Source organism: Rana temporaria, chromosome 12, assembly GCF_905171775.1.
Source record: "Rana temporaria chromosome 12, aRanTem1.1, whole genome shotgun sequence".
NCBI lineage: Eukaryota > Metazoa > Chordata > Amphibia > Anura > Ranidae > Rana > Rana temporaria.
The window spans coordinates 9,688,103-9,701,698 of NC_053500.1; the positions used below are offsets into that span (position 1 = coordinate 9,688,103).

General features: G+C 49.6%; 1 protein-coding gene across 1 annotated transcript in view; it reads left to right on the forward strand.

The window, feature by feature from the left end:
* Nucleotides 1-437: 437 nt before the first annotated feature.
* The window catches only part of ATP9A (ATPase phospholipid transporting 9A (putative)), a 122,401-nt gene continuing 109,242 nt past the window's right edge, over nt 438-13,596 (forward strand). Inside the window, exon 1 of the mRNA XM_040331486.1 lies at nt 438-682. Coding sequence (XP_040187420.1) covers nt 615-682 — 68 coding nt within the window. The 5' untranslated portion in view covers nt 438-614. The remainder of the gene's footprint in view (nt 683-13,596) is intronic.

The following is a 13,596-nucleotide window of genomic DNA, read 5'->3' on the forward strand; positions in this document are numbered from 1 at the left end:
ACCTGGAGGGCCGTAGTTTGAAGACCCCTGCCTTACCCTAAGGAAAAAGCATTATAATAAATGAATAATAATAATAATAAAAGAAGAAATAAAAGCTAATGGAAAAGCTGAAATACCAATGATGCAACAGATACTAGTTTTCTTTGTTGGCTAAAAAAAACGCCAAAGCCCAAAAACGCTGCAAACAAACGCTCAAAAACGCCTGAATATACGCCAGAAAATCGCTCGAAGACGATAGGCTCAGGTGGGAATGCAGCCTTAGGGTTAGGAGGGCCCTGCTCATGAATTGAATAATTTGATTGATAAGGAAATGGCTCATTGGTAAGCAATCGATGGATGGATTGATCTGGATTTGCTGTAATGCTGCAGGAGGGAGGACAGGTTCTCTTTGAGTAGCAGGTCAGGGGGGAGGAGCCAGGGAAGGTGCAGCTGCTGTATTGTGTATGAATGAAGGAGACAGGGTTGGCCTCTTCCCCCAGCAGTCCAGCCCCTGATATACTTGTCAGGCTGCTGGAAGAATAGGAGAGGGAGAGCCAGGAAACTGAGGACAGGCCCCACCTTCCTCCTACAGCCTCTCCATTCCCTGCTCCATCCACAGCCTGCCAGCAGCTAAGATGACGGATAATATCCCCCTGCAACCTGTCAGGCAGAAGAAGAGAATGGACAACAAACACAAGAGAGGGTAAGGAGGACGGGGGAGGGGGACAGGTCCTTGCTGGGTACACACTGACCCCGGGGGCTGATCTCAGAGCTGCAGGTGTGGTGCTGGACGGCGGGGGGGGGGGGGGACGGACAATCCAGGCTGGGGGGGACTGGCACACACCACTGACAGCACACTGATTGCAGCACTGATGTGTCAGCCCTTCCTCTAATCTTCCCCGGGTTCTGTTTGTATACATTTCCCATTCTTTGTATGTAGCCATAAGGCCTGGGATTGAGCCAGCTAGAATATTTACAATGTAACAACGTAACATCCGAGTGTTTACACTGTGACAACGTAACATCAGAATATTTACAATGTAACAACGTAACATCCGAGTGTTTACACTGTGACAACGTAACATCAGAATATTTACAATGTAACAACGTAACAACAGGATATATACAATGTGACATCAGGATAGTTACAATGTAACATCAGAGTGTTTACATTGTGACAACGTAACAACAGGATATTTACAATGTAAAAAACATAACATCAGAATATTTACAATGTGACAATGTAACAACAGGATATATACAATGTAACAAACATAACATCAGGATATTTACAATGTAACATCTAAAGTATTTACAATGTAACATCAGGATATTTTACAATGCGACAATGTAACATCAGGATAGTTACAATGTGACGACAGGATAGTTACAATGTGACGACAGGATAGTTACAATGTGACGACAGGATAGTTACGGCGTGACATCAGGATAGTTACGGCGTGACATCAGGATAGTTACGGCGTGACATCAGGATAGTTACGGCGTGACATCAGGATAGTTACGGCGTGACATCAGGATAGTTACGGCGTGACATCAGGATAGTTACGGCGTGACATCAGGATAGTTACGGCGTGACATCAGGATAGTTACGGCGTGACATCAGGATAGTTACTGCGTGACATCAGGATAGTTACTGCGTGACATCAGGATAGTTACTGCGTGACATCAGGATAGTTACGGCGTGACATCAGGATAGTTACGGCGTGACATCAGGATAGTTACGGCGTGACATCAGGATAGTTACGGCGTGACATCAGGATAGTTACAGCGTGACATCAGGATAGTTACAGCGTGACATCAGGATAGTTACAGCGTGACATCAGGATAGTTACAGCGTGACATCAGGATAGTTACAGCGTGACATCAGGATAGTTACAGCGTAACATCAGGATAGTGACACTGTGACATCAGGATAGTGACACTGTGACATCAGGATAGTTACACTGTGACATCAGGATAGTTCCAGCGTGACATCAGGATAGTTACAGCGTGACATCAGGATAGTTACAGCGTGACATCAGGATAGTTACAGCGTGACATCAGGATAGTTACAGCGTGACATCAGGATAGTTACAGCGTGACATCAGGATAGTTACAGCGTGAGAATGTGACATCAGAATATTTACAAGGTCCATAAAGACATGGATAAGCGAGTTTGGGGTGGAGGAACTTGACTGGCCTGCACAGAGCCCTGACCTCAACCTGATAGAACACCTTTGGGATGAATTGGATTGAGTTGAGGTCAGGATTCTGTGCAGACCAGTCAAGTTCCTCCATCCCAAACTCGCTCACCCATGTCCATGTCATCTGAACGTAGTTTAAAGCTGGTCATACCCAATGCAAATTTCAGCCGGTTCCTGAAGAACGGGTGAAATCCGCTACATGGATGGCCCTATCTGCTCACTCCCTCTCGATGTTCTTTGAAAAATTGAGGGTGGCAGACAGATCGAGCTAGATTCAGGTACAGCGGCGTACCTTTTGGCCGGCGTAGCGCATCTCATACGCGCTACGCCGACGTAAATCGGGGAGCCCAGAACAGTATTCTGAAAGATCCCACGCCGTACGTTGCACCGGCATAGTGTAATTAGGCCGGCGTAAGCCCGCCTAATTCAAAATAGGCAGGTAGGGGGCGTGCTTCATTTAAATTAGCCGTGACCCCATGTAAATGAATTGCCGTTCGTACGGCGCATGCTCAGAATCACGTTGCATATACTCCCTAAGAAATGTCGGCGCAATGCTTTCGACGTGAACGTAACCTACGCACAGCCCCATTCACGTAAACGACGTACAATTTGACGGCTGTTCCGACGTCTATACCTTAACATTGGCTGCGCCTCATATAGCAGGGGTAATGTTACGCCGGACGTAAACGGCGTAGCGGGCGCAAGTACGTTTGTGAATCTGCGTAGCTAGCTCATTTACATATTCTACGCGTAAATCTACGGAAGCGCCCCTAGCGGCCAGCGTAAATATGCGCGCTAGATACGACGGCGTACTAAGACTTCCGTCGGTCGGAGGAAGCAGAAATTCAGGCGTATCTAGATCCCTGAATAGCACGCATAGATACGACGGCGCATCTTTCAACTTACGCGGCGTATCTATAGATACACCGACGTAAAGGGTACCTGGATCTAGCTCCTCATTTTTGGCTAACCAGCAGATGCATCCAATCTGATAAAGGCCACTGTTTGGGTGTTGTGGCGGCGGCTGTCAGAATTGAATAGAAACGGGTGAACGCTGTGTGGCATGGCTGGGGGAAGCTGTTAGAAATGAGACCCTGGTTTCTTGTGCCATCTAACTCCACTGTGGTTTCAGAAACCTGTATTGTCAAAATCCGGGAAAACTTTTCCTTTAAAATGGACTTGTACATAATACAAGCATAGGTGTGTGCCAGGTGTGCCTGGGCACACCCTAACCACTACGCGCGGTGCCAATTCCCCTACTGCCCTCCCGCCCGCAGTGCTGCTGGCATCACTCCCTCTCCTCCCAGCCGCTGAAGGGGTTATTTCAGGATGGAGAGGAGCAGGGGAAGAGGCTAGTAAATAGGTCATTTACCAGCCTCTTTTTTTTTTTTTTTTTTTTTCTAAATGAACATAATCACTCACTGTGTTCATTCATAATTGAAGCATAGTAAACTGTGTTTGAAACTGTGAATGAACAGGAAGCCGCTCAGCACAGAGCACTTCCTATTCATTCACTGTGCAGTGCAGCTGAGGCTGCAGAGAAAGGCGTGTGTGTTTGAGATTTGGGGTGCCACAGGTTGCACACACCTATGGGTACAAGTCTGAATGACGAACTCTGCTGTCTCGGAGTGTACCGCCCCCCTTTTTTTTTTTTGGAGGAATGGATATCTGTACGCTATGAGGACGGCTCCGGCCAAAACATGTTGGCACTTTAGATGTCACACTGCTGTTAGTACTCAATAAAGTTTTAAGAAGAAGCTTTTGAGTTGCCGGTATTTCTTGCTATTTTGTATCAGAGTTTTTACTCTCTCAAAAAAGCTTCACTGTTTATCATTAAAAAAACGCCATTCTTGCGCTTCAATGAGTGACTTTGCCTAGGCTGGGATGATGTCCTCATATTACAGGTAGGAGGGAGCATTTCCTCAGTCTCCTCTCCCCCAGTGATCAGACTGCACCAGTGGCGGCTGGTGGGGTTTTTGTTCAGGGGGTGTGCGGCAAACAACCACCCTCCCAGCGGTGCTGCACGTGTCTGCCAGTTGGTCCAGCACTTACCTAGACAGATCCAGATAGATATGGGGGTGTCATCCAGCGTGGCAGGATGCGGGCAGTGGCTCCAGGCTAGTGATTGTGGGCAGCTGCTCCAGGTTAGCGGGTCTGGGGTCCGGGGCAGCAGCTCCAGGCTAGCAGGTGATGGGTCTGGGCAGAAGCTCCAGGCTAGCAGGTGATGGGACTGGCCAGCGGCTCCATGCTAGTGGGGTCTGGGCAGCGGCTCCTGGCTAGCGGGTGTGGGGTCCAGGGCATCAGCTCCTGGCTAGCGGGTGTGGGTTACAGGGCAGCGGCTCCAGGCTAGCAGGTGATGGGTCTGGGCAGAGCTCCAGGCTAGCGGGTGTAGGGTCCAGGGCAGCGGCTCCAGGCTAGCAGGTGATGGGTTTGGCCAGCGGGTCCAGGCTAGTGGGGTCTGGGCAGCGGCTCCAGGCTAGTAGGTGATGGGTTTGGGCAGTGGCTCGAAGCTAGAGGGTGATGGATCTGGGCAGCGGCTCCAGGCTAGCGGGGTGCGGGCAGCAGCTCCAAGCTAGCGGGTGTGGGGTCCGGCCAGTGGCTCCAGGCTAGAGGTGTGGGGTCCAGGCAGCGGCTTTATGCTAGGGGATGCGGAGGACAGGCTAGCGGGTGATGGGTTTGGGCAGCGGCTCCTCAGGCTAGCGGGTGATGGGTTTGGGCAGCGGTTCCAGGCTAGTGGGTGATGGGTTTAGGCAGCGGCTCCAGGCTAGTGGGTGATGGGTTTGGGCAGCGGCTCCTCAGACTAGCGGGTGATGGGTTTAGGCAGCGGCTCCAGGCTAGCGTGTGCGAGGTCCGGGCAACAGCTCCAAGGTGGTGGGCTTCCTCTCTGGCTCTAGCGGCTTCCTCCCTGGCTCTACATCAGGCGTCCAAAAGGATCTCCTGACGTTTTGGCCAATCAGGAAACCGGTCTCACATCTGCTTCCTGATTGGCAGGGAGAAGATTTAGTGTGAAAATAGCAAAGATTCATTCGCTATGGTCGCACAACTGGGTGGGATCCAGAAGCGGTGCTCTGCGCTCTGAGCCCACCTTTTTTTTTTAAGCCTAGTAGAGCCTCTGGCTCAACTCACGAAGGAATTCATGCACCCAGCATCCGGAAAGGGGCCGGGCCCTAGGGTTGCCACGTTTTTCTTCAAGCCAAACCTGAACATTTTAGCAGCTTGGCACACCTTTGGGGGCCCCCAAGGAGAGTAGTAATGCGGTGCGCCTAGCATGCTGCAGCAAACAGTGGGTGTGGCCAAATTGCTCTTGCTGACATCATTAGTCTGCCCCCCCGTGATGCCGCACCTGTCCCGAGACAGCCACCTACAGCTCCCGGGTGGCAATAGCTTTGTGTGTGACTTGGTTACTTGGGGAGCCACAGCCCAGTCTGAATAATGCGTCTGGGTCTCAGTCCGCCTGAAACCTGGACACATGGTTCAAAACCTGGACTGTCCGGATGAATCCCGGACAGGTGGCGACCCTACTGGGCGCATTGATAGGGAGGGCGGCAGAGGTGTTAGGGGGGTGGCGGCACCCTAGACAGAAAGTCAGATGAAGACGTTGTCAGGGCGATTTCTGTGATCTCTCTGCACAGAGCATGGCTTGCTTCCACTTCTACACAAAAGTAAGGACTGCGAGGACGTTGTACTTGGATATGTGGAGGTGAGTTGGGATCGGGTCTCTTGCCAGGTCCTTAACAGCGAGCTTCTAAACCGGATTTTCTGGTTCAGCTCTAATTGTCTTCTCAAGTAAATTTATGGAACAGCCAGGGGCACGCCGGTGTGGTCACCAAGACCTTACCGTAAGGTGACCAGATCTTTGAAATCCGGGGACATATTTTTTGGGCAAATGGTAAACTGTTTTATACACATATTTTCCTCAATTTATATCTGCAGTCAGTGGTGTAGTGTGGGTTGTTGGCGCCCGGGACAAGGCAAGAAATTTGCACCCCACGCACTCCGAGTCCCTTCCACTAGTACAGTAGTACTGACCTACCTGATCCCTACACTGACCTCCCTGATTCCTACACTGATCCCTACACTGACCTACCTGATCCCTACACTGACCTACCTGATCCCTACACTGACCTACCTGATTCCTACACTGATCCCTACACTGACCTACCTGATCCCTACACTGACCTACCTGATTCCTACACTGATTCCTACACTGACCTACCTGATTCCTACACTGACCTACCTGATTCCTACACTGACCACTACACTGACCTACCTGATCCCTACACTGACCTACCTGATTCCTACCCTGACCACTACACTGACCAACTTGATTCCTACACTGACCAACTTGATCCCTACACTGACCTACCTGATTCCTACACTGACCACTACACTGACCAACCTGATTCCTACACTGACCAACTTGATTCCTACACTGACCACTACACTGACCTACCTGATTCCTACACTGACCACTACACTGACCTACCTGATTCCTACACTGACCACTACACTGACCTACCTGATTCCTACACTGACCTACCTGATTCCTACACTGACCAACTTGATTCCTACACTGACCACTACACTGACCTACCTGATTCCTACACTGACCTACCTGATTCCTACACTGACCTACCTGATTCCTACACTGACCTACCTGATTCCTACACTGACCACTAGACTGACCTACCTGATTCCTACCTGATTCCTCCACCGACCTACCTGATTCCTCCACCGACCTACCTGATTCCTCCACCGACCTACCTGATTCCTCCACCGACCTACCTGATTCCTCCACCGACCTACCTGATTCCTCCACCGACCTACCTGATTCCTACACTGACCACTACACTGACCAACCTGATTCCAATACTACTCGCACCCCCCCTACATGAACAGTGTAGATCGGTTGATTTTGCTGGCCTCCCATGGTGATCTATCGGAGCGGGGCTTTCCCCAGCACCAGGTACTGTGCCCAACACCCAGCCGCTCCTCAGTATCCCCCACCAAGAGCTTCTCCAATAGCCGCCATACACTCTGCACCGCCCCTCCCCACAACTGTTCTCAAACACACACACGGGCCACCCTCACCAGAGCGATCATGAGGGACAGGCTGGACTACAGGAGTCATTGGGGGGGGGCAACACGGCACACTTGGGGGTGCACAGTAATGATTTTGCACCCCCCCCCCCCAAATGTTGCACCTGGGGCGAGAGTACCAGATGCCGCCCCCCATGCCACAGCAATCCGGGGACAAGTCCGGAGACAGACTGGCTCTGGGGACAGTGTCCTCAATCCGGGGGCTGTCCCCGTAAACCAGGGATGTCTGGTCACCCTACCACACAGCCACTGCCCTTGTCCCTATGTTGGTTCCACCATCCGTGTAACTTTTTATTATGTATGTTTGTTTTTCACAATTTTGTGTTGGCAGTAGTATGGATTATCTTTGTAGGCTTCTAAACATACAGAAATGTCTTCTGTACGAAGAACGGCGTCCATCTGGTCATTGCTGGCACAGCGCTATCTAGGGCACGGCTCCTCTGAGCTAGATTATGGATGTGATTGTAGGCTATGTACGGATTTGTGTGGTTGGTGAACTGGCCCATGGTGATCGCTTTGCTGGTGCAATATAAGCAGATTCCATGACCATATCTGAGTTGGGGACCTTGGATTGTAAGCTTTTTGAGGGCAGGTACTGATGTGAATGTATAATATACACTATACTACCAAAATTATTGGGACGCCTGCCTTTACACACACATGAACTTTAATGGCATCCCAGTCTTATAGCTAGATTCAGGTACGATCGTGCAAACTTGCGGCGGCGTAGCTTAGCGTGTTTAGGCTACGCCGCCGTAAGTCAGCTAGGCAAGTACATGATTCACAATGTAATTGCCTGCTATCTTACGGCGGCGTAGCCTAAAGCGGGCGGGCGTAAGGGTGCCTAATTCAAATGTGTTTGAGGGGGGTGTGTTTTATGTTAATGAGGCTTGATCTCACGATTTTTACGTTATTCCTTACTGCGCATGCGCCGGGCGCCTACATTTCCCAGTGTGAATTGCGGCTAAGTACGCCGCACGGGCCTATTGATTTTGACGTGGACGTAAATGGCGTAAATCCCGATTCACTGACGACTTACGCAAACGACGTAAAAAATTAGAATTTCGACACGGGAACGGCGGCCATACTTGACATTACTATTCCAATAGGGCCTAGCTCTAACTTTACGCGGCCTATCTCTTACGCAAACGGCGTAAAAGTACTGCGTCGGCCGGGCGTACGTTCGTGAATCGGCGTATCTCCTCATTTACATATTCTACGCCAACCGCAATGGAAGCGCCACCTAGCGGCCATCCAAAATATTGCAATCTAAGATAGGACGGCGCAAGCCGTCGTATCTTAGATATGTTTAAGCGTATCTCTGTTTGAGCATACGCTTAAACATAAGTCGGCGTAGATTCTGAGTTAGGTCGGCTTATCTACTGATAAGTCGGCCTAACTCTTACTGAATCTACCTATTAGTCCGTAGGGTTCAATAATGAGTTGGCCCCGCCCTTTGCAGCTATAACAGCTTCATCTCTTCTGGGAAGGCCGTCCACAAGGTTTAGGAGGGTGTCTATGGGAATGTTTGACCATTCTTCCACTCTTTCCAAAATGTTGAGCACCAGCCGCCACTGTGAGTCAGTGTTCTGTCAAAGTAGCCAATTCATTGAGATCTCCAATCGCGTCACGTCTGCCTACTGTAAAGCATTAGTAATTGGAGATTTAGACGAGTTGCTGTTTTGACAAAACACCGACAACCGTATACACTCCAGTACACGATATTAGTCTGCTCGATACTAACCAACAACATGGCTGCTTCTGAGGCAGGGACAACTTTTTCCTCCTTAGCCGCTGTTGTCAGAACACCAATTACTGATGCTTTAGACCCCTTTTTTCACACTGGGGCGTTTTTCAGGCACTTTGGCGTTAAAAAAAGCACCTCAATGGGAAGGGGCGATTTAGGAGCGGTGTATTCAACGCTCCTAAAGCACCGCAAAGAAGCTGCTTGCAGGACTTCCTTTGACACCCTGCCAGCGCAGCGCTTCAGTGTGAAAGCACTCAGGCTTTCACATTGGGATTGCAGATGTAGCTTCTTTCAGGTGCTTTTTTTTTTTTTTTTACGGTAAGACCCCTCTCACACTGGGGCGTTTTTAAGGCACTTTAGTGTGAAAGCACTCTGGCTTTCACAGTGGAATTGCAGATGCAGCTTCTTTCAGGCGCTTTACATGCGCTTTTTTTTTTTTTTTTTTTTTTAACGCTAAAGTGCCTGAAAAACTCCTCAGTGTGAAAGGGGTCTAATGCCGCGTAGACACGACCGTTTTTAATGTCATGGAAAAAACAATGTTTTTCTTGACGTGATTCTTGTCAAGCCTTTAAGGATATGGAGCCCCTTTTTTGTTGATTTTCTCTCTCATTCATATATATATATTATATATAATATAAAACAAATATTAGTATGTAATTAGTATACATATAATTAAACATCCTAAATCTAAATATTGCTACCACCCACAAGCTGGGTGTACCTGCTGTATAAGGACGGGTAATTTCGGTGTATGACTAGCTCTGTAGCGGTCAGCTGTTAGCACTTGGCGTGTTTGTGTAAGGCGTACTGCCGTCACTATATAGAGCATAACAAAGGTGTGTGTCTATCTTCCAGAAACATTATGTGAACTTCTTCTCATATAAAGCTGCGGTCAGTTTGGATTTTGGATACAGTGGGAAATGGTTAGAACCTCTGTCGGGTTTTACTGCAATCCAGGGCATCTGTTGGAGAGTTACTTTATTAGTGTATATAATCTAATTCATATACAGTACATCCGGAAAGTATTCACAGCGCTTCGCTGTTTCCACATTTGTGCCTTTTTCCAAAATGGATTCAATTCTACAATCACCCATAATGACAACGTGAATAAGGTTTGTTTGAAATCTTTGCAAATTTATTAAAAATAAAAATGGAATAAAATCCCATGTGCACGAGTATCACAGGCTCCTCCCCATGTGCACGAGTATCACAGGCTCCTCCCCATGTGCACGAGTATCACAGGCTCCTCCCCATGTGCACGAGTATCGCAGGCTCCTCCGCCATGTGCACGAGTATCGCAGGCTCCTCCGCCATGTGCACGAGTATCGCAGGCTCCTCCGCCATGTGCACGAGTATCGCAGGCTCCTCCGCCATGTGCACGAGTATCGCAGGCTCCTCCGCCATGTGCACGAGTATCGCAGGCTCCTCCGCCATGTGCACGAGTATCGCAGGCTCCTCCGCCATGTGCACGAGTATCGCAGGCTCCTCCGCCATGTACACGAGTATCGCAGGCTCCTCCGCCATGTACACGAGTATCGCAGCCTTTGCTCAATACTTTGGTGAAGCTCCTTTGGCACCAATTACATCCTCAAGTCTTTCTGAGGATGATGCTACAAGCTTGGCACACCTATTTTTGGGCAGTTTCTCCCATTCTTCTTTGTAGGAACCCCGCAAGCTCCATCAGGTTGGATGGCGAGAGTCGGTGCACAGCCATTTTTTAGATCTCTCCAGAAATGTTCAATCGGGTTCAAGTCTGGGCTGTGTGTTTAGGGTCGTTGTCCTGTTGGAAGATGAACCTTCGCCCCAGTCTGAGGTCCAGAGCGCTCTGGAGCAGGTTTTCATGAAGGATGTCTCTGTACATTGCTGCATTCATCTTTCCCTCGATCCTGACTAGTCTCCCAGTTCCTGCCGCTGAAAAACATCCCCACAGCATGATGCTCCCACCACCATGCTTCACTGTAGGGATGGTATTGGTCAGGTGATGAGCGGCGCCTGGTTTTCCTCCAGACATAACACTTGGCATTCAGACCAAAGAGTTACATTTTTGTTTCATCAGACCAGAGAATTTTGTTTCTCATGGTCTGAGAGTCCTTCAGGTGCCCTTTGGCAAACTCCAAGTGGGCTGTCGTGTGCCTTTTACTGAGGAGTGGCTTCCGTCTGGCCACTCCCCCATACAGGCCTGATTGGTGGAGTGCTGCAAAGATGGTGGTTCTTCTGGAAGGTTCTCCTCTCTTTACAGAGAAACGCTGGAGCTCTGAGTGACCATCAGGTTCTTGGTCACCTCCCTGAATAAGGCCCCCCTTCCCCGATCGCTCAGTTTGGCCGGGCGGTCCGCTCTAGGAAGAGTCCTGGTGGTTCCAAACTTCTTCCATTTACAGATGATGGGAGGCCATCAGGCCACTGTGCTCATTGGGACCTTCAATGCTGCAGAATTTTTTTGTACCCTTCCCCCGATCTGTCGCTCCATACAATCTTGCCTCGGAGGTCTACAGACATGGCTTGGTTTGTGCTCTGACATGCACTGAGAACTGTGGGCCCTTATATAGACAGGTGTGTGCCTTTCCAAATCATGTCCAATCAACTGAATTTACTACAGGTGGACTCCAATCAAGTTGTAGAAACATCGCAAGGATGATCAGTGGAAACAGGATGCACCTGAGCTCAATTCTGAGTGTCATGGCAAAGGCTGTGATACTTATGTACATGGGAGGAGCCTGGGATACTTATGTACATGGGAGGAGCCTGGCATACTTGTGTACATGGGAGGAGCCTGGCATACTTGTGTACATGGGAGGAGCCTGGCATACTTGTGTACATGGGAGGAGCCTGGGATACTTGTGTACATGGGAGGAGCCTGGGATACTTGTGTACATGGGAGGAGCCTGGGATACTTGTGTGCATGGGAGGAGCCTGGGATACTTGTGTACATGGGAGGAGCCTGGGATACTTGTGTACATGGGAGGAGCCTGGGATACTTGTGTACATGGGAGGAGCCTGGGATACTTGTGTACATGGGAGGAGCCTGGGATACTTGTGTACATGGGGGGAGCCTGGGATACTTGTGTACATGGGGGGAGCCTGGGATACTTGTGTACATGGGAGGAGCCTGGGATACTTGTGTACATGGGAGGAGCCTGGGATACTTGTGTACATGGGGGGGAGCCTGGCATACTTGTGTACATGGGGGGGGAGCCTGGCATACTTGTGTACATGGGGGGGAGCCTGGCATACTTGTGTACATGGGGGGGAGCCTGGCATACTTGTGTACATGGGGGGGAGCCTGGCATACTTGTGTACATGAGGGGGATACTTGTGTACATGGGGGGAGCCTGGGATACTTGTGTACACGGGAGGAGCCTGGGATACTTGTGTACACGGGAGGAGCCTGGGATACTTGTGTACACGGGAGGAGCCTGGGATACTTGTGTACACGGGAGGAGCCTGGGATACTTGTGTACACGGGAGGAGCCTGGGATACTTGTGTACACGGGAGGAGCCTGGGATACTTGTGTACACGGGAGGAGCCTGGGATACTTGTGTACACGGGAGGAGCCTGGGATACTTGTGTACACGGGAGGAGCCTGGGATACTTGTGTACACGGGAGGAGCCTGGGATAGTTGTGTACACGGGAGGAGCCTGGGATACTTGTGTACACGGGAGGAGCCTGGGATACTTGTGTACACGGGAGGAGCCTGGGATACTTGTGTACACGGGAGGAGCCTGGGATACTTGTGTACACGGGAGGAGCCTGGGATACTTGTGTACACGGGAGGAGCCTGGGATACTTGTGTACACGGGAGGAGCCTGGGATACTTGTGTACACGGGAGGAGCCTGGGATACTTGTGTACACGGGAGGAGCCTGGGATACTTGTGGACATGGGAGGAGCCTGTGATACTTATGTACATGGGAGGAGCCTGTGGTACTTCTGGACATGGGAGTTTATTTTTATTTATTTTTTAATACATTTAGGGTTCAAACAAACTTCTTTAAAGTTGTCATTATGGGGGATTGTTTGTATAATTCTGAAGAAAATAATGAATTTACTCCATTTAGGAATAAGGCTGTAACATATCAAATTGTGGAAAAAGTGAAGCGCTGTGAATACTTTTCGGATGCCCTGTAAGTTGGTGAGCGTGGAGTGTTTTTGTTTTTTACCACTTATAGAACTACTTGATCATCATGGCTGCTGCCTCCACTATTCTTTGATATTGGCAACATGGAACTATGGCCGGTCCCCCGAGGATGAACCTGGACAGGTCTCCATTGTGCTTCTGATGTGAGAGGCAACAGGGCTGGCAGTGTTCAAAGTGTCTGATTGTGGTATTGGGAGAACACTCCGCTCCGATCGGTCTGAGACATCATTATGTGAGAAGATGATTCAGCCGTTTCCTCTTGTGAATGATGTCAGCGGCTGGTACCGAAGATGCTTGTCTCACAGGAAGACTCGGTGAAACTAGAACTTCATGTTAATGGATTTGTAATGGTGTTTTTCTTTATCTGTTCATTACTGGAAGCCTTGATTGATTTTTCTAAGATTCTCCGTCGTTCCCCTTGTGCATTAGG